This window comes from Nansenia antarctica (genome assembly GCF_963989245.1).
Source record: "Nansenia antarctica genome assembly, chromosome: 8".
NCBI classification, from domain to species: Eukaryota; Metazoa; Chordata; class Actinopteri; order Argentiniformes; family Microstomatidae; genus Nansenia; species Nansenia antarctica.
In genome coordinates this window covers 48604258-48626547 of record NC_137678.1, presented here as the reverse complement: position 1 = coordinate 48626547, position 22290 = coordinate 48604258, and the positions used below count along the sequence as shown (strand labels likewise).

Genomic DNA, 22290 nt, shown 5'->3' with positions numbered 1-22290 from the left:
GGAACATTTTTAAACTGTTGCTGAGATCATGTTGAATTCAATAAACACATGAAATGCAGGTTGTGCCTGTGGGTGTGTGTGTGGGTGTGGGTGTGGGTGTGTGTGGTGGAGATACATGGGGAGAATTACAGGGCTTAAAGTTCTCCGGCATGGTGCCGGATTTCCGGCGCGGGGGAATTTTTAGCAAAAAATAAAATAAAATCACATGGTATTTGTTTACATCGTAATTTAAAGAGTCATCTTCAGCAAAGAGACAGTTCCGCCTACCAATGGTATCACATTGCTCAAGCCAACCAACGACTTCTAGCCAATCGGAGGCAGAGTAGTGGGGCGGGCCTTAAGAAGTTTGAATGAGTGTAATGTTAGCTTTATAGACGTTCGCTTTTAGCAGCCCGCTATCTCGCTAACTTTAGTAAGAGTCTATTAAAATGGAAGCCAAGTTTCTTAAACCTGGCGAAGACACAGCTATACTAGAACGAGGAGTAAGGAATAAATGGCGCTGGGCATGGATAGAGGAGAGTAGCAGGGTTTTTCCTGCATAGAGAACTATGAGGCGGCCGCCTCCGTCATAGCCGCCTCCAGCTCTCGACAAAACTCTTGACAGTCGTATTTAACTGCAATTGCGGCATTGCGCCGACGTGGTGGCGGGGGCGCTGTTTTACAAATAAGTTAGCTTTCGTTTTTGCTAGCGAAACAGCTGATAGTTGATGTTGACTGCTCAAGGAGAATACATACAGAATGCATGAGAGCCTTATATTGCATTATATTACATTATATTTTGAATGGTCATCTGGTGCCTGAATATTGTTTTTTCCTTTACATATATAATGACATTTCCACAATAAATTGATGCAGAAAGGGCACAAATTGGTGCATATCAATTCACCAGAATGCAAGAAATTAAGTGTTTTATGCTCGTTTAAGGACCCCCAGACAGCCCCGCTTCATGGGTCCCCCCCGATGTCAAACACCACTGGTACCACCTCCGCCTCATTTTGAGCCAGGAAAAACCTTGAGTAGTGACGGGAAGCCTTATGGGACGTGGTGCCAAGAAGGAGAATATAAGTGATAGTGGCTTAATAAGTAATCAGTTTGTTCTTTTAAAGACATGTATATATTTTATTCTGTATTGTTATAGTGATAGTGGCTTAATAAGTGATGCAATCAGTTTGGCCTTTTAAAGACATCTAAATATATTATTTTATTTTGTATTGAGTATAAAACAGTATTATGAATGAATGAATGAATGGTCTTTATTGTCATTAATACAGTACAGGTACCATACAACGAAATGGTGCTTGGAAAAAGACTAAAAACACGAGGGCCAAGGGTAAAATAAAAAAGGGAAAAGAGCTGGTTTACATAAATAAAGGCAATGTACACTATCTACTATACTACTATACTATACAATAAAACACTGTGCTGTACTCTATGCTATGCTATAAATATCCTAACTTTTCCTATATCTGAACCTTATGTACACAAGGGTTGTCATATTGCACATAGTATTGTTGCACATTCATTTAAAGTATTAATGCATTTTAACATTGAGACATATATTTTGTATTGACTATAAAATAGTATTAATGCATTTAAACATTGAGACAAGAAGCTGTCTTCTGTACCCGCTCTCCCAATATCTCAAACTGTGACCCCCCTCCCCAAGAATTGGTTTCAGGCACAGGATTTTTTCCCACTTTATGCCCTGGAATTATGTTTTGGGGATTACTGTGTGTCAAGAGCAGTTGGGAGTCTTGGATGAAGTAGACAGAAAGACTATTAACTTCAACTTTGTATTTAATTCTGTGTGTGTGAGTGTAGTTTTAGGATGGAGGGGAGTTAAGAGCGGGCTCGTTAAAGAGCTCACATCTCACAGATTACTGTATACACAGCTTCAGCAGGGAGATGTGTGCGTGTGTGTGTGTGCTTATGGGGTTAGTGAGGAAGTGTGAGAGATGTACGCTACAGTATGTGAGTAAGCGAGAGAGAGAGTGTATAAAAAAGGAAGTGTGTTTAATAGCCTTGAAAGCCTGTGTGAGAGAGCCAAGAGATCAAGTGGTGTGTGTAGTCCTAATAGCCTCACAAATGTGTGTGTGTGTGAGAGTGTGTGCCTGTGTGAGAGTGAGTGTATGTGAGAGTGTGTGTGCCTGTGTGAGAGAGAGTGTATGTGAGAGTGTGTGTGCCTGTGTGAGAGAGTGAGTGAGTGGTTGTTGTGGGTGTCGGCAATAGGGAGGGAGAGAACAGAATCCATTCTATCCCAGTGTGTCCCAGATCCTCCACCCTTCCAGTCTGGAGGACAGATAAACCCGTCCTTGCGCATCCCTACGCGTCCTTGCCTCTTAAAGTACTGGAGGTCTTCTTCCTCAGCCTCACCCTGCACACACTGTCAGAGGAGAGAGCAGAGCTGCAGAGGCGTGTGTGTGTGTACGTGTACGTGTACGTGTGTGTGTGTGGAGCAGGGAGGGAGAGACAGTGAAGGAGAGACGGAGGGAGGGAGAGTGAAGGAGGGAGGGAGGGAGGGAGAGAAAAAGTGAAGGAGTGGGGGAGACAATGAAGGAGAGGGTGAGAGAGTGAAGGAGAGATGGAGGGAGGGAGAGAGTGATTGGAGAGGGAGAGAGAGTTCAGGTGAATCTTGACATGAAAGGGTTTTGTCGGAACATTGCTGAAGCGAAGCTCCTCTGAGCTCCTCTCTCCTTTCTTTATTCAGGTTACAGATTTTTTGTGTGTGTGTGTGTGCATGTGTGAGAGAGAGCGCGAGTGTGTATGTGAGTGTGTGTGTATGAGCGTGAGTGTGTGTGTGTCTGCGTGTGCGTGTGTGCACGTGAGTGTCTGTATGTCAGTGTGTATGAGCGTGAGTGTGTGTGTGAGGGTGAATGTGCTGTGTGTGTGTGTGTGTGTGTTGATGTACATTCCCCTCATATCATAATCATATTGCTCCTTCCCCTCAGGGTCTGCAGGTGTAACAAGCTGCTCACACAGCATCAAAGGACGGGTGGTCAGAAACACCAAGGTGCTCACTAGCTAACCGCTAGACACACACATGCTCATACACACACACAGACACACACACTCACATACACACACACACACCTTGTTCTCATGGAAGATTTCACTGATGGTGGCTGTGATGTTATGATGACTCACCTGCTTATGAAGTTAATTTCCTTTGTTGGTTATGAATCAAAGAATCAATTCTGAGTTTAAGACGATTTATTTAAAGTACAAAAGTATACAGATATCAAAGCTGGATTCTGGTCTGATGGTCAGCTGGGGTGAATAAGAGAGAGAGCTTTCCCTGAGCTCTCCCCCTTATGTCCTTTCGTATGCAAATATCTACAACAATGATCCTATCACAGTCACTACATAGATGCTTGAGGTGTGAAAAAGGGGTCAGTACTTCAGGTCAGAAGCCATCTTAGGGTACAGTCAATTCAGGTCATCCATTTAGTCACAGAACAGCCAGGAGTATCTTACAGAACTTATGCAAGTCAAAAGGCAAATAATACATGCCCATACTATACAATTCATGTATGTGTGTGTGTTCAAGTAAAAATATACTACATATTCCCCCCTCGAAATTAAACGACCCAACAACAACAACAAAAACAAAAACCCACAAACTGCAGCTAAGAAACCACAAAAACATAAACAATAACAGACAGAAAAACTACACCAACACACAACACAAGAAACATAATAACACAGACCAACCCAGCACCAGTACCAGCAACCAAAGATAACATACAAACCAAATATAAAATAATCAACAATAAAATAGAATCCTAAAATTAACAATACAAATTAATCTAAACACAGTACATCATCACAAACACTTCCAACGACCGACGTCTTCTTGGTTCTTGCATCTTCAGGGTCAGAGGTTACTAGCACTTGAACCCAGTTGGAGAACAACCTTTACCGCTGTCTCAGATTGATATATGGAGATCTTTCTTGGTCAGGTGGCCGGAAATGATATATTGATGACTCAGAGAGAAGGTTGAATTGTAATCATTGTATTAGGCAGATCTGGGTTGCATTCTCTTGTACAGATGTTTCCAAGGCAGCATGCTCTGTTAAGTCCAAGTTTCAAGCATGGCTACGACATAGGAGATGCCGAACTTGGCTACGGCTGGTGCCGAGCATGGCTGTGGCATAAAGAGATGCCAAGCAAAGTACTGATGTTTGTTACAGCTTATATACCGTTCTCAGAGAGGAAATAGCTTTACCTCGTAACTTACAATACTGACATTGGTTCCCATACATGGCTATCCTGTGTCCATGCTGTTCTACCCTGCTGACCACTGTAAGGCTCCTATGTCCTTAGAGTTAAACTGGTCTCACTGTTACTTGATATGGTATATGCCTGCTCCTAAGAATGTTGTTTACTACTGAGAGTGGGCACACTTAAAGTATGTTTAAGGTTAAACAATGAGTATTGCAATATTTGATAGGCACACACATTTGGCATATAGTCACACAAAAACGCATCATATCAGCTCACTCTTTTTTTTCCCCCATGATGGTAAATTAGTTCTATTGAAAAACATGTGGAGTTCTTAATAAAGTCAATGAATGACCACATCAGAAATAAATGAGGTATCGGTTCCATCATACAAAGTACATTATATGTCAATATAACAATGTCTGGAAGTAGATCTTCAATCAAAGGAACGGCCTTGTGTTTCTGGTAACAAGGAGTGCTATTTGATTCTTTGATGGTCATCAGTCTTGCACGTGTTCTTGCCTCTGTTCACAGCATTAATAGGTTTTATTAACTTAAGACAATTTTAGCATTATCATTACACTACACCCCTCCTTTTCTTGACTTAAGTCTATAAAATCTTAGGCTCTCCATCAATGGATTGTGGAATTAACCTGCTCAGAAACAGTTGGAAACAAAAATACAGATGTTAAGCATAAGTTTGTTAATTGGGTTATCTGGACTGTTGTTCCCGTCCCTTAGAATTCCTAGAAGAAAGTTTGTAAGTTTGTGCTGTTGAATTCAGCTGTTTACTGCTGATGACACTGTTAGTTGCGTGCGTCAGTACAATTGAACAATTACGACTACATAAAAGTATGTGTAAGTCTCTCTTGTCATCATCATGTCTCTGTCTTAAATAATAAGAATTAACATTTCCATTGTTTGTCACATTGAAATGTCATTAGTTTGTCTCATTTATCATGTTTCATCCGTCAATAGCTTCCTTCAGCATCTGCAACTTTCTCTCCCCACTTCTGCAATGGTTAGATCTTAACAGCATCTCGGTCTCTGAGTCCTTCGCTCAATGTCTCTTGATTTCCTTGATTCTGTCAGGAAATAGAATCAACAGGCATTGTCAGAATACATTCCAGGTCTTTCTTGCTGAATTGTGTTTTCTCCATCAGAAATGTCCTCCTTTGATGTTTCATAGAGTCTTAGAGTCTTAATGTGTATTTCTCTGTTCACTAAATCAATCAAAATGTTATATGTCTGCTGAATTAATACAGATTTGCATGATAATTTCAATATGAGACAAATTTGTCTATTTGTTGTATGTTGTAGCTCTATGTGTGTGTGTGTGTGTGTGTGTGTGTGTGTGTGTGTGTGTGTGTGTGTGTGTGTGTTTGGTTACAGGAGCAGTCTCCGTTCTATTAATAGCCTAGGGTCAGAGTTTTAACACTCTCGCCCTGTTGTGATGCTTGGTTCAGAAATGTGGTTGTTATTCATTTCATTCTTAATGATAACATTCTGCATGCCATTCATACTAGTTTGCTTCCCATGATGTTAATAGACATGCGGTTTTAGTAATCAATTATGTTGATTGAAACTTCTCTTAGAGTCTTTTAAATATTATGGCCAAATCTTTTCAAACTTAGTTTTCCTCAAAGTGCTGTGCTTTCAATCACGTATTTAAGGTCTTGTCCCTAACTTAATACACAATAAATATCTCAGTCTGTACTGTTTGTCCACAGTATTTCCATTACACAATAGACTTCTGCTTTGTTTCTCTACAAAGTTCAGAATCTCAATAAATCCTAACTCTCAGTGTTTTGACCACCCTCTTTGACTATACAGCGCCTTCTATTCAAACTATATTTTAATTTAGTACTTTCCAATATCAATACATCTCCTTTTTGAAAAAATTTGAGATTCGTTCTAGAACAGCAATTCAGGTTAAAGCAAATAATCACATTGTGTTATCATGCCTTACCTGTTTCGCTGAATCTAGCATCCTGTTCGTTAGACGCCATCTGATATATGGAGATCTTTCTTGGTCAGGTGGCCGGAAATGATATATTGATGACTCAGAGAGAAGGTTGAATTGTAATCATTGTATTAGGCAGATCTGGGTTGCATTCTCCTGTACAGATGTTTCCAAGGCAGCATGCTCTGTTAAGTCCAAGTTTCAAGCATGGCTACGACATAGGAGATGCCGAACTTGGCTACGGCTGGTGCCGAGCATGGCTGTGGCATAAAGAGATGCCAAGCAAAGTACTGATGTTTGTTACAGCTTATATACTGTTCTCAGAGAGGAAATAGCTTTACCTCGTAACTTACAATACTGACATTAGTTCCCATACATGGCTATCTGTGTTCATGCTGTTCTGCTCTGCTGACCACTGGGTTAGGCTCCTATGTCCTTAGAGTTAAACTGGTCTCACTGTTACTTGATATGGTATATGCCTGCTCCTAAGAATGTTGTTTACTACTGAGAGTGGGCACACTTAAAGTATGTTTAAGGTTAAACAATGAGTATTGCAATATTTGATAGGCACACAAATTTGGCATATAGTCACACAAAAACGCATCATATCACAGATTGATAACCTTTCCATAGAGAAAGAAACAGAACTTCTTTCCTATCTTCGCATAACCACCACATCACTTCTCAACTGACATCAATCACATACGATATAGAAATAAACAAACAATACACAAATAATCACATTCAGTTATCATAACACATCATTCCCCAACAGTAAGCACAGGACAAAGGGAAAGCATGAATGCATAGATCTTCACCTCAGATGAGGACTAGTATTCTGAAAAGTTCATCAACGTGGACTGAGTGACTGATTTTCCTAAAACAGTCAATGAGGCCCTGTCTCCTAAGAAAGTCAAAAATCATGTCTGCTATAATAGGTGCTCCGATCTTAGCAAAATACGTTTCCCATGCCCCTAAGACCGTTTCCAGCCATGCTATCATCTGCTGTCCATTCCCGTAATTCCCTTTGATCTGCTGCTTCACTACCCTATGCGTAGTCTTTAATCTCTTCCTAACTGGTCGTCGTCTGTCAGTGTCATTCAGGTTCAGGCAGTTGTCTGGTCCCCTCCCACGCTGATCAAGGTCTGAGGAGTCGCCATCAGCATCATCTGAAGCATGATGCAGGCACTCACCAGCATCCCCAGTAGCACAGGTGTCCAAGCTTTGGACACTCCCAGGCTGGACCTCCAGACTGTCAACACTCTCTGCTTCGTTGGTGTCTGGGTCATTGGCATCTGGACAGCTTTCAACTGTCACCTCAGTTTCAGGCATTGCCGGTAATGTCACTGGCTGTAACTCTGTCATTGCCACTGGCAATTCCACTGGCATTGCCACTGGCTCTGGCAACACCACAGCATCTCGTCGTAGCTCCTCCTTCTCAGGTTCTCTCGGAATCTCGGCACCTGTTGGCACAACATCCTGCCTACTCTGTACATCCACCCCCCTGTCCACCACCCGTGGCCCAATTGGGGTAGGGATATGCCCAGACACCCTCTGGTGTACCCACTCTGATGTTGCTCCTCCAACAGACCCCACATCGACCTAAAGCATGGTCAATATGTTCCATCAAATATGGACTCCAAAACCCATATTCCTTGGTGATCTTGCGTCTTACCTCCCCCCTAGCCACATGTGCTAATCCATGAGCTTCCCGTATTAACATGCCTAATAAATCTGAGGGTGCTACAACCAACCCCTGTTGATTCCTCCATAGACCTGTGTCATCCTGACTTGCCCCCCTTGCTAGCCAAACGTTCTTGTCTAGCGTAGTTGCTCTACCCTGTAATATCAGCAAATCTTCAAGTGTGACCATGCCCTGTAATTGCACTTCATGTGCGACCAGAAGAACTTTACCTGCCTTGTCTGCTCCTGTAATGGCTTTGGCTGCATCATCTGCAGCCCTGTTACCCTGTGTGACATGTGATGAGTCAGAGCTGTGTGCGACACACTTCACTATGGCTAATTCCTTTGGCTTCATCATGGCCTGTAACAGTTTCATGATTTGTGCGTGGTGCTGTATAGGCGAACCATCAGTTTTCTTAAAACCCCGCCCCTTCCATACAGCTCCATTAAAATGACAAACATTATGTGCATAGGCAGAGTCGGTGTACACTGTCACTCTCCGTCCGGTTCCCAAGTTGCATGCTTCTGTGAGGGCAATCAATTCAGCCAACTGAGCTGAGAAAGGCTGAGGAACTGCCTCAGCCTGTTCCACAATAAACTTAGAATTTTGTGCTTTAACTAAGGAATACCCAGCGCACAAAGTTTCTCCTACCCGGTAACAAGACCCATCAGCCCAATATTCTATATCAGCTCCCTTTAAAGGCAAAGCTTGTAGGTCTGTTCTAAACTTAAACACTCTGGCTGTCGATGGAATCTGAGTCAACAGCACATGAGGAACTTCAGCTGGGTAGCTGACGACCACATCATTAACAGCAGGTAGGTCATGTACCAGACGATATGAACCATCAGGTTTCTTCACTGGCAGAAGAGGTGTGTTACTTAACGGATATTGAGTTATCTTCAAGACTCCTGCCTCTAACAGTCCTTTGATCTGTGGCTCAATCCCATCAATTGCTTCCTGTTTCAATTGGTATTGATTTTTCCAAGGGGGTTCTGCACCCGGTCTGAGTTCAACTCTTAATGGACAAGCTGATTTCACAAATCTAATGTCTGCACTGTTCTTTGCCCACAGGTATGCTGGCACATTCTGCATCATTTCCTCTCTGAGGTCTCTTTCCGCTTGCACAGGAAGGATTGGCTTGTCCATTAGCTTCACAGTGTGGGGATGTCCCATTCCTTGAGCAGAGATCATCAGCTTTGTAAACTGTCCATCACTGCTCCTCCATATAGCAGGGTTTTCTTTTGTTGTTACAAATCTGGCCTTTTCTGAGTCTGCCATCATTGCCCCTAAATGCTTCTGCTCATAATGTTCAGATATCATAAGGGTCACATGTGGGATGCTACCCTCAACCTTATGCTCCTGATCTAGATAAGATAGATAGATAGATAGATAGATAGATAGATAGATAGATAGATAGATAGATAGATAGATAGATACTTTATTAATCCCCGTGGGGAAATTCATTGTGCCGCGCCACTCCACTAAAAACCACACATAACAACACAACACAACATAAAGGACAGACAACAACACTGGGCCAGCCATGTACAGTATATAAAAAAACTGTGAGATCTGATATAAAAGTGGATTAAAAGGATGGCTATAGTTATTTATATTAAAATACTAAAAAAGTGATGATGATGATTAAAATAAATAATAAATACAAATTCAGGAGCCTTGACCCCGACTGCTACTTTAGTTGCCATTGAACAGTCTTAGTGCAGCCGGGATAAATTATTTTTTATATCGCTCCGTCCGGGAGCGGATCGTAATGAACCGCCCTCTGCGGCGGCTGCTGGTTTGCCCAGCGAGGACATGATGGAGGGGGTGGTTGGGGTTGTCCCTGATGGACAGCAGCTTACTCCTAGTCCTTCTCTCCACCACAAGTGACAAGTGTCACTGTTTATCTTCATAGCCACTCCCTGAGGGCCTAGGATTATACAACTTGTACTAAGCTGTACCTGTTTTGGCTGATGCTTCAGCCACTCATCTGGGTTTGCGTCTGCAGCATTTCTAAAATACTGGAGTGTACAATGCAATGGATCAGTAGGCCTTCTGGCCCCTGACATGTTTGCCAGGATGTAATTGTCCCACATCCTTGCTGGTTCCATTAGGTCTGGGCTAAGCCCTCCCACCCAATACACCATGGATGCGTTGTTGTCCATCATGACAGACAGCTGTCTGTTTTCTGATGGCACCGTCACCTGACAGCCGTCAGGTGTGCATTTCACTGTACAGTTCAATTGGCATAGAGCATCTCTCCCTAACAGCCCTATTGGTGTGTGTTCTGACACAAGTATTGACAGAGCTGCTCTCTGTCCTTTGTACTCTAAGATTACAAGCTCAGTTGTAGGAATCAGCTGTTTAATTCCCTCAAATCCGATTGTCTTCACATATTTTCCAGACATAGGAAGGTGCGTGGTGGCGTCTTCAGGCTTCACACAGGTATCTTCAGGCCTGTTTGTCACCACCAGCTGGCACCTTCCACTCGGATCTTCCGGGCACCCCTATAGCCCAGCTGCTGGGCCTCCGTAGAGGTTCATCACTTCTGGAGCAGGTGTAGCAGGAGGCCAATATCCTCCTCCTTGGCTCCCCCCTGCGCCCCCCTGGGGCCTTTTGTAGCAGGTACGGGCTAGATGTCCATACTGGCCGCATTGGAAGCATGGCCCTAGAGTCTTCCTCACTGCTTCTGTCCATCCCACTGGTGGTGGTCCTTGGCCAGGCTGTGTGTATGGCTGGTATGGAACCGCTTGCACCCCTGGTGGCCCCTGTGGGTATGGCTGGTAAGTAGCAGGATACCCCCCTTGTGGCCCCTGTGAGTAGGACTGGGGAGGGACAGTCTGCACTTCCTCTATGTTCCTCTTGCCTTCAGTCAATTGCACTTGAGTCAATCTTCTGAGTGACTCTTCGTCTTGTGTCTTCTGTATCTGAATATTCTTTCGATGTAATTCGACTTGATGTGCCACGTTGTCTATATAAACAGCCTTGTTCATGTGTCGTAGCCCCACCACTTCTGCTAGCTTATCCTTGACTGGGGTAGGAAGACCTTCTTGTATTTTTTCCCTGATTATGGCTTTTTCTAACGGATTATCTTCAGCGTCCTTCCCTGTCACACTTCTCCATTGAGTGTGCACACGGGCAACAAATCCCCTGGGGTTCTCATCTCGCCCCAGTGGCTTCACAATGATATTGTCTGGGTGAACGTGAGTAGGGTAAGTTTCCCTGATTGCCTTCCACAGCCTGCCTCTGTTTGCTGCGAAGAGCTCTGGATCATAGACTGATGTATTGATATATCTATGAAGTCCTGCCTTCATCAATATCTCCTGCATGGTATCTAACCCTGCAATTGAAGCTAAGAGTCTTTTCAGGTCTCCCATTGCTGCTTGCGTTCCTGTCAGTCTCACGTCTACCTCTGTCGTCTACGGGTGCCCCCCATCCTCCAGAACGGGGAGTTTCTCTATCACTTCAGATAGATCTGTATGATTCCAAGGACGATATTCTATCTTGTTACCCCGAATCAGCACTGGACAGTTCTTTAATGTATTTGATGACATTCGATGACAATCTTCCTCTTCCTCCCTTTCTCGTTGCTCCTTCAGCCGTCTGTGGTGTCTTTCTTCCTCTCTTTCCGCTTTCTCTTGGCGTTTCCTCCCACTTTTCTTTTCGGCTGTGGCTATCATCTTCCTGACCTGAGCGTTGTAGCCTCCATCTGCATTGTCGTCATCACTTGAGTCTTCACTGCCATCTTCGCTGTCATCTTCCTTGTCACTCTTGTCCTCCCCTTTTCCCCTTGGCTCCTTCTTCTTCTTCTTCTTCTTCTGGGAATTGTCCTCCAGTGCCTTAGCATATGGAGGGGGACTGGAGACTGGACACATGTTTGTAAATTGAATGTTCAATTTCTCCTCAAGTGGTTTGGCCAATTCATTTTTCTTTTCCGTTCCCATCACTGTTTTCTCATTCCAAGCTGATGCTATTTTCTGCCCCTCTACCTTAAATAGATCTAAAATAGCTAACTCTAACCTGCGTTTTTCTGATCTATTCTTTGCCTTTTTCTGGTTTGCTTTATACGTTTTAATAAGTACCTCTAAAGTTGCAATAACTTGTAAGTCAAAGGTGCCCTCTTTTGGCCAGGGTTGTTCAATGTCTGCCCAACGAATATTCCATTTTGCTAATTACCTTAACAAGAGGATTCATTTTTTTCTACTATAGCCATGGGGGATAGTGTAGACAATACACCACTATGTTCACTAATATCTTTTAACATCTTACTTGAATCTGCCCCCATTTTAAAATGATGGGTTTCTAAATGCTTAATATGCTGAAAATATACTATATGGGATCAGGTGTACTTTTCTTACAACCCACCTTCCTTATTGCCTTGTTTGCTAAACAAATGCTAGTCCAATTTAACTGTATTAATGGATCCACCTCCATGCTTAACAGTTGGCAAGGTGTTCTTCTCTACAAATGCTTCATTTTGGTTTTGGTTTTGTCAGTTCAAAGTACATTGTTCCAATAGGCTTCAGGTTTCTCAAGGTTTTCTTTTGCATACTTCAGACGTTTAATTTTGTGTTGATGTCGTAGGAAAGGCTTCTTTCTGGCAACTCTGCCATGTAGGTCTTTGTTGTTTAAGGTACGCTGTATTGTTGTCCTGTGAACAACTAGACCAGTGTCTGCTACTCTTTTTTGCATCATCCTTAGACAACTGTTTAGAGGAACCCATGGTTTTTAGCACCACTGCAATCGGGTACTTTAGAAGGCATGGAGTTACTTCAGAATATATAGTTCAACCCTGGAATTATATTCACCTCATTGAAGCTCTAACGAGTAAATCACCTTGGTCTGGGCCTTAGTAATCATCTTCTCAAAAGGTAACAAAGAATAATCCAAAAGGGTTCCCAAACATTTGCACATCATCATTTTAAAAACCTTGCTTTAAAATTTGCCAGAAATGTTTAACTTTGTAGCATTTAGTGTTCAGGTTTGCTTTCAATCACAAGATTAATCGTAACAGACATTTAAACCAGGGGTGCCCACATTTTTGCACCCCACGTTTGTATGTTCTACTGTATATTTTTGCATTTGTATGCATTAAGAGGTATTTAAAACGTCTATTTGTGTGTGTGTGTGTCTGGGTAGGTGTTTGTTTGTGCAGAGCTGTCCCAGTGTCGGTACCACCCTGAGGGTGTGATGTACCCAGGGATGGGGGCAGAGCGGGGCTGGCACGGGATGGGCGTCTACCCCTGCTGTAACCAGAGGGTCCTCCGCTTCGACCCAGCCGGTATACCCAAGGTGGGATTTTTCTTTACACACACACACACACACACACACACACACACACACACACACACACACACACACACACATACAAGAAAGATGAAAGAAGGATAATTATATTTGTCCATTTACACAGAGGTAATGGAAATTAGTATTTTGCACACACACACACACACACACACACACACACGCACACGCACACACACAGTTGTTGTGAATAGATAGCACACACATTCCACACAATGCATTTGTTACACACTGCATACCTTAGCCATTACATATTTTAAAAGATTGTGTGTATGTGTGTGTGTGTGTGTGTGTGTGTGTGTGTGTGTGTGTGTGTGTCTGTAGGGCTGTAAGATGAGGGACCACATAGTGAGTACGTCAGACAATGGAAACTGCGGGGACCACCAGGTGAACTCGGCCCAGACCAGACTGCTCAACGACCTCCTACTGCACAGAGACGCAGTTTGTGTTTCCAATACGCCACCATCAGAGGGGTGAGTGTGTGTGTTTGTGTATGTTGTAAGAGTTGTCTCGTGTATATGTGGAGTATAGTGTGTGTTGATATAGTGGAGTATAGTGTGTGTTGAGAGAGAGAGAGGCCGTTCGGGAGATCAGCTGCATTCTGAAGGCCAACAGCATCACCAAGGAGGACGACCTGAGTGTCATCAACCTTGTCAGGTGAGGTCTCCCCCAAAGTCTGAGTGTGATCAACCTTGTCAGGTGAGGTCTCCCCCAAAGTCTGAGTGTCATCAACCTTGTCAGGTGACGTCTCCCCCAAAGTCTGAGTGTCATCAACCTTGTCAGGTGACGTCTCCCCCAAAGTCTGAGTGTCATCAACCTTGTCAGGTGACGTCTCCCCCAAAGTCTGAGTGTGATCAACCTTGTCAGGTGACGTCTCCCCCAAAGTCTGAGTGTGATCAACCTTGTCAGGTGAGGTCTCCCCCAAAGTCTGAGTGTCATCAACCTTGTCAGGTGACGTCTCCCCCAAAGTCTGAGTGTCATCAACCTTGTCAGGTGAGGTCTCCCCCAAAGTCTGAGTGTGATCAACCTTGTCAGGTGACGTCTCCCCCAAAGTCTGAGTGTCATCAACCTTGTCAGGTGACGTCTCCCCCAAAGTCTGAGTGTCATCAACCTTGTCAGGTGAGGTCTCCCCCAAAGTCTGAGTGTGATCAACCTTGTCAGGTGACGTCTCCCCCAAAGCCTGAGTGTCATCAACCTTGTCAGGTGACGTCTCCCCCAAAGCCTGAGTGTCATCAACCTTGTCAGGTGACGTCTCCCCCAAAGTCTGAGTGTGATCAACCTTGTCAGGTGACGTCTCCCCCAAAGTCTGAGAGTGATCAACCTTGTCAGGTGACGTCTCCCCCAAAGTCTGAGTGTCATCAACCTTGTCAGGTGACGTCTCCCCCAAAGTCTGAGTGTGATCAACCTTGTCAGGTGAGGTCTCCCCCAAAGTCTGAGTGTCATCAACCTTGTCAGGTGACGTCTCCCCCAAAGTCTGAGTGTCATCAACCTTGTCAGGTGACGTCTCCCCCAAAGTCTGAGTGTCATCAACCTTGTCAGGTGACGTCTCCCCCAAAGTCTGAGTGTCATCAACCTTGTCAGGTGACGTCTCCCCCAAAGTCTGAGTGTGATCAACCTTGTCAGTTGACGTCTCCCCCAAAGTCTGAGTGTCATCAACCTTGTCAGGTGACGTCTCCCCCAAAGTCTGAGTGTGATCAACCTTGTCAGGTGACGTCTCCCCCAAAGTCTGAGTGTCATCAACCTTGTCAGGTGACGTCTCCCCCAAAGTCTGAGTGTCATCAACCTTGTCAGGTGACGTCTCCCCCAAAGTCTGAGTGTCATCAACCTTGTCAGGTGACGTCTCCCCCAAAGTCTGAGTGTGATCAACCTTGTCAGGTGACGTCTCCCCCAAAGTCTGAGTGTGATCAACCTTGTCAGGTGACGTCTCCCCCAAAGTCTGAGAGGCGATGGCTGAACCCCGTACTGTGGCATATTCACTCTCAATCGATCTGGGTGAAGTGCTCATCTGCCTGTGTCGTGTGTGTGTGTCGTGTGTGTGTGTGTGTGTGTGTGTGTGAGTGTGTGTGTGTGTGTGTGTGTGTGTGTGTGTGTGTGTGAGTGTGTGTGTGTGTGTGTGTGTGTGTGTGTGTGTGTGTGTCTATGAATGATGAAAGGCCTGTCGAGTCTCCTCTCAGTGGGGAGCGGGTGCTGGACTGTGACATCCGCCTGGAGCCTGGGCTACTGGGAGAGGGCAGCACTGTGAGTATCCCTCTCTCACTCACTCACTCACTCACTCACTCACTCACTCACTCACTCACTCACTCACTCACTCACTCACTCTCTCTCAGAATCAGAATTATTTTTATAACTATATTCGCACTATATAGGAAATTGACTTAAAGACACAGACAACAATATAATATATAATAATAATAATAAAAAACAACAACAACAATGTAATAAACAACACTATATAAGCAAACATAGTTTAAAAAAGACAATGACAGAAAGGGGCTCTCTCACTTTGTCTCTTATTTGCAGTTTTCCCTGTTGAAGAACTGGAGCCTACAACTGGTAGGGTCAAAGTTTTATTTTATTTTTTTCAAATCAAACATTATTTATATAGCACATTTCATACAGATGCTTTACAGGAAGAATACATACAATACAATACAATTCTGTGCATTATGACTGTTCACTTCAAATGAAGTGTTCAAGCACACTGCAAATGGTTTTTAGAATAATGTATGCAGTGTTGGTGTAACTTTGATAAAACATAATTGAATACAAATATTTAAATGACCCTAACCCCCCTATCCCCTAACCAACCATCAGAACCCCTAACTTACACTTTGCCCTTGGCAGAGGCAGCAGTCCCTTCTGTCTGAGGAGGAGGAGTACACCACGGGGTCAGAGGTCACAGAGGATGAGGTCGGGGATGAGGAGGAAGTTTCCAAGAAGCAAGGTTATGGACTCATCCAGACCAGTAGCTTCTAGCAATTAATGTACCCCTTCAGTGTGCAGATCTGAAGGAATGGTGTCAAGAAAACAAAATGGTGTCAGTGCACTTTATCCCAACTTGAAGGCTAGGTGGAGCCAACACCATTTTGCTTTTACCTATCCACATATGTAATAATAATAATATTAATAATAATAATAATAATAATAATAATAATAATAATAATAATAATAATTAATTGTGTTTATATAGCACTTTTCCGGGGCTCAAAGACACTGACAATATGGGAAAACACAGAAACAACAAGCAACAGATAACATGAGCACATAGAACACAGAATTAACGAACAGGGAACAATTAACACAGCAATGTCCAGGGGGGGATGGAGGTGGCAGGGTTAGGGGAGATATGTGACACGTTCTAGTCTTTTGATTGGCAACCAATCAAATTGTTCAGACTTTTCTTATGTTTGCCTTATTCCAGCTGCTAAGAAGGCAAAGAAGTGGAGCAAACCTCTGAAGAAGCAGGTGTCCTCTCCCAATGTTCAGCGCAAAGAGAAGGCAGCAGAGAAAGTGAGCATCATTCTGTAGTGTACTTATGAGATGATTGTGCTTCCCTTGGATATAAGAACTGCTGGGGTTTTTTAAATGCCTATTTCATTCTTACAGACACCTTCACGAGACAACACACCATTCACGTGAGTTCAGCTATACTGTATACTCTATTGTATAGTGTGCACAAAGATCTTGAGTCTGCATCTCTCATAACACCAATCTTATTTGGTGTCTGTCCATCTTGGTTATGATGCAGCTGCCTTTATACATTGGTTGGTCAACATTACAATTTACTCAATACATTTTGAAATGTTATTCATGAATAGAAAGTTGCTGTCATTATGCATGAGGATTCATTTCAGTTCGTTTTCAGTTCAATTCACTTTGTGTGCATTTTTTAAAAAATGTGTTAGAATGTGTCATATTTGAATTACTGAGGTAATTGGAACTGTGCATTTCCAGAGTGAGTGCCCAGAAGAGCAAATGGGACAGCTCTCGCTCTATGCGCTACAACCAAGATGCCCAAAGAGAAGAAGGTAATGTCTGTGTGGCGTGTGTGCTTGTGTGCGATACTGCAGTTGTTCTTAACTTTACTTTATGTTCACTATTTCGTTTTTATTGATTTAACTATTTTCTTCTCCCTATTTCTTCTTCTCTCTCTTTCACCTCCCATGTTCTCTTCTCTTCTCTCCCCCTCTCTGTCCCAGACCAGCGACGTATGGTGGATATTATTGGTCATCTCACTAAAATGAGATTTGGGGATCAGGAGCAAAGCAAGTCCAAGGACATAAAAGAGGTGCGTGGCGTGAGTGTCCACTCTTGATGACATCATCGCACCCTCTCTATACTAGATGTCTATGTCTCTATACTAGATGTCTATGTGGATTTTGTTTTACCTTTGCTGTCAAAAGCGGAACTGTAATCTACATGGCAAAGGAATGAACTGTTTTCTGTAGACTGTCTATTTTTTAATAGTCTAAATTGCTCCATGCAGAAATGTCAATACTTAGGAAATTTCCCCCCATGAGGTTGGTAAGACTGACGTTGGTTTTGAGACACTTGTGTTAGTGTAATCTGTGTTAGTGATGTATAATTTGTGGCTTTGTGAGCTGTGCTTGTATGAACTGTGGTCATGTTTGTGGTTAGGGTCATATCATGTGTGGTTGTGGTTGTTACAGCATGCGGGGGGAATCTACTCCAGACTGGAGGCTCAGTTCAAAAGCCCGTCCCAGGCCAGTGGCCGACAGGGAAGCTCTGAGAAGACCCTCAGGTACGACTTTGTTGGAGCCCAACCAATATTGGGTTTTTGAGTCTGATGCCACTATGAATTATAAATGCTGTAAATGCTGCTTTAACATTTAAACAGGGTCTTTTATTGAAGCGCATTTTTGAACTGTCTCTTGTTCCCATTCCACTCCGATGCTATTTTGTTTAGTTTTAGGTTTGAAAATGTACCGATACATATGCCTGTAGAGGGCCAATATTGGTTAAGAATATTATTGAACCAAATACTACCTTGCAAAAGTATTCACCCCCTGTCCCATTTTCATATGGTGCCAAATTCATTTAAGATAAGAAAAAGAAAGTCAACTTATAGCATAAGTATTAACCTTATTTGCTGTCACACCCCTATGACACAAAGGTATTCGTTTGCAAAATGTTGTTAACTATTATTCGTTCATGGCGAGATAGACTTGCATTTGAGCTAGGCTAATTGTAGGACTTCCACAACCAAGGGGTAAAAATGTGTCCAGTACACTGGGTAGATCAGTGGGTAGAACACTTTTTATTTGAATTCCAGGCCTATAGCCAACAAAATGTGAAAATTAGGCAAGTGGTGTGAATACTGTCAAGGCTGTATCTGCTCCATATACATGCATGTTACATACATGTATACATTCAGTCTTAAGTAACACTCAAAACATTACAGTATGTTTCTTTTCTTTCATATTTCCCCACTCTTTTACTGTGAATCTGTCTGTCTTTTTCCTCAGTCTCTCACCTTCATTTAATCTGATATTTTCTGTTCCTATTTTCTGTTCCTATTTCCTGTCTTCTCTTAGAGCAAAGACACGCAGTCAACCTCGGCCCACATAGATGACAGAAAGAGGAAACGTGTGAGAGAAATATGGAAGATGATTGTGGAGCGATAGAAAGAGGAAACGTGTGAGAGAAATATGGAAGATGATTGTGGAGCGATAGAAAGAGGAGGAAAAAGAAGATGAGGATCAATCGGGACAGATCCTCATGCATCATGAACTCTTTGAGAACGATTAACCCCAAATGGGGAACTTTGCAACAGCTACTGCCCTTCGCTGTCTCCTTGCTTGTTCTAAGCTATCGCCCCTGCAACTACTAAGGTCCTAGTTTGGTCAACTTAAGCCCAGGAGGCCTGTTTTCTTGATGGGGCTTTGTGGCCCACTGAGTCCAGTCAAGCCCTGCTCAGCCCAGTTCAACCTGACCCTGGTGTATTTGTATTGATCACCTTCTATCCCATTCGCTTTCGCTTTACTATATCGTCATGGCAATAGATTGGTGGCCACTAGCCCGTGTCTTGGTCTGCTGTATCCCAGCATTAGATCTCATTAAGTCAATCAAGGTCTTAGAGTTGAGTAATGTGTTTTAGTGCTGGACTAGAGTTAAAACCTTCCAACCCTATAGGTTGTCCAGGACCAGGATTGGAGACCACTGGAATAGCTAGATCAACCTGTATACCATAGAAACTCCTCCTAGGATGAGAAATTAGGAGCAATAAAATGTCTGATGCTATGTCTGTTAGCACCATGAACCACTGGGACCAAGATAACATGGATTAGTCTCTCTCTAACTGGTGGTCACAGTATACTTCAAGCACTGTCTATAAAGCCTCTCAATGAGCTATGGAGGAAATGCACATATTGCTGTGATTATGAAAGCATACAAGTCTTCAATTTCACAAAAATTCAGACGCAGAAAGACTTCAAATGTAAACTACGTTCCAAAATGTCCTTTTGTCCCCCTTCACCCCCCCCTCTATCCCCCCTTCAGCTAAAGCGCACCTTTCGTCCGAAGCTCATCGAGGGACCTTATAGACGGCGTTTTATGTATGTTTATACTATGACCATCAGACAGTAGGCTAGGATGAACTGTGCAGTCGAAAATAAAGTGACAAATGATGGAATTGCATCTTTCTCTTGTGACTGTGTTCACTGTCAGTTCATTTGTTGAAGACCAGCTTTATTCAATTATACTACTTTCCAGTAGATGGCAGGATAGCTTCTGAGAAGGTACAGTGCGAGGTGTTCAGTAGGCCCATTAGATCATCTTTGCCTCACTAACCCCCACACCAAAGACACTAACCTAAGTTGGACTCATGATAACTTTGCTAAACACATTTGTTATGATATTCATATCTGTCTCTTTGGCTTGAGGCCTTGTACAGGGATAAAGCAATGTATTCATCCAACCACAATAGACAAGGTATATCATCCAAGATCAGTCTCAATGTAATGTAAAACAACATTTGTTTTAGGGGATGATGGGGGGGGGCCTTTCTTCTTCAGCGTATGGGTTGTTGTTTCCTCTCCACTTCACCAGGCTCTGGGCCGAGGGGCTACCCTTTTACCACCCCGAGACCTGGTTGAGGGGCTCCCCGGGCTATATTTCTGGACACCCCTCCAGAAGCCACGTCATGGTCTCGTCATCTAATACCGACAGACCGTGCATTCCGTTGGGTGGGTGGTACACCGGGCAATCCAGGATGACATGGTCTGCGGTTTGGTCCTCTGGGGGGGCCTTGATCGTGTGTATGTGTGTGTGTACACTTTTTTTTCCCTTAAGTGCGACAGTGATTGCCTGCTGGTGTAGGTATCTGCTAACTAGGGCTGCCACGACTAGTCGACTAGTCACGACGACGTCGACTACCAAAATCGTCGCCGACATATTTGGTAATCGCCGTAGTCGCATGTTTTTTTGGAGCTGAAATATTATTTTTATTTTTTATTTTTTTTTTTCCTAGCACCAGGGGAGCCCCCCCTCCCAAATGTCGTTGTTTGGTACCTGTACTATATCAATGACAATAAAGACCATTCATTTCATTCGATAAGCATTAGTTTTTCTTCCCTGAAGCTGCCACTGGCTAGCGTCTCCCAGTGTCTTTGATGTACATGCGCAGTGTCGGTCATCCGGGGCACACGTGACTTCCCCGGAAAAACAAACAGAGAAATGTCTTCCTGTCCTCGTACCTCTAAAGTGTGGGAGCATTTCAACCACAACGTTGAAAAAAAGAATGTAAAATGTAAAATTTGCAAAGCTGAACTCGCTTATCATGGCAGCAAGTCTATGATGCGCGAGCATCTCAAAAGGAAGCACGTTGTGGCAGATGACGAGGAAGAAGATGGCTCGTCTCGGTAAGCTAGTAAGCTAGCTTGTTATTGGCTAACGATATCGTTACGTTAAAAGCCTTCTTTCATTATTTTACGTTATGTGCTGTAACGTTGTCATCAAAGCGATACTTATCAAATAGCTAAAAATGTTGTCTTAACGTTACAGTGCTAAGAAGGCGCGTTCTACTATGAGATGAGTGAAGCAAAGCAAAACTTTTGTACTCTGTACAAGTATTTATTTTTGTTTTTGTATTCTTTTGGTTGCCTAGTGCCTAGCCTACCTCATTTTACTCAGCAGTTTGCACTTTCTACTACTCTTTACATTACATTACATGCAAGTGATGGCAGAAATAAATCTGCAAAGTTCATTAAAATATCTATTTTTGAGTGAACAATCATTTTAATTGTCTTCATTTTTAGTTAGCACATGCCTACAACAACAACTAACAACTTCAAGCTACATTTAGAAGCTGATTTAGAAGATGATAGCTAAATAAGAGCGATTGAGTAATCTGTAATTTATGATCCGATTAGTCGACTAATCGTTAAAATAATCGGTGACTAGTCGACTATGAAAATAATCGTTTGTGGCAGCCCTACTGCTAACTATAACATCCTCCTGCGAACATATTCAGGAATATTGGTAAGCTCAGCGTGGACTCTGCACACTGGGGAAAACCTGGCTCCCTGTTGAAGCAGTGCACTCATGCTGCACCCTGACAGCGGATGCCTGGAATGGTTCCCTAAAACTGGGTCAAGGGGGAGTAGGGCTCCAGTTACCCCCAGAGCACAGCACCCTGTGTCGGGAGAGTTTTAATGGTCATTTCAGCACAAGCTCATTTTAGCACATTCATGAATTATGACTGAAAAGGAACAGGAGCGTTTTAGCACTATACAAACAACCAGGGTGACCGTGAACAACTGTAAGGGATGCCTTGAATGGAGATGCCTTCTTTTTTTTTTTTTTACTTATAAGAAATTGAACCTAGAGACAGCTAAAAGTCTCAACTTTAACTAAAACATGTTCACGACAAATGTAACTTAGAGAAGGGGGATTTGTCAATAGAGATTTTTGTCTAATTAGCTGTGCTGGCAAGTACATAAGTATAAAATGCAGGGCCCCAGATGCAGGGTTACACACCAGGGCCCCGTCTAAAACAATCCCTAGCTCACTCACCCTATACACAAACAGATCTGAAGGGTCTGGATAGGTATAAGCAATATGGTAGCAGCTCCATCGTGCCATCAAAGACTTGGTGGA

General features: G+C 43.2%; 1 protein-coding gene across 1 annotated transcript; it reads left to right on the top strand.

The window, feature by feature from the left end:
* Positions 1–2550: 2550 nt before the first annotated feature.
* LOC308164342 (SANT and BTB domain regulator of class switch recombination-like) lies at positions 2551–19696 on the top strand (the record flags this gene model as incomplete). Its single annotated transcript, XM_080538456.1, has 13 exons — positions 2551–2562; positions 13009–13161; positions 13498–13646; positions 14059–14082; positions 15348–15411; positions 15694–15726; positions 16018–16117; positions 16595–16683; positions 16780–16808; positions 17128–17201; positions 17373–17461; positions 17844–17935; positions 19693–19696. 13 exons carry the CDS (start codon positions 2551–2553, stop codon positions 19694–19696), a joined length of 912 nt encoding a protein of 303 aa, XP_080394582.1.
* Positions 19697–22290: the final 2594 nt, after the last annotated feature.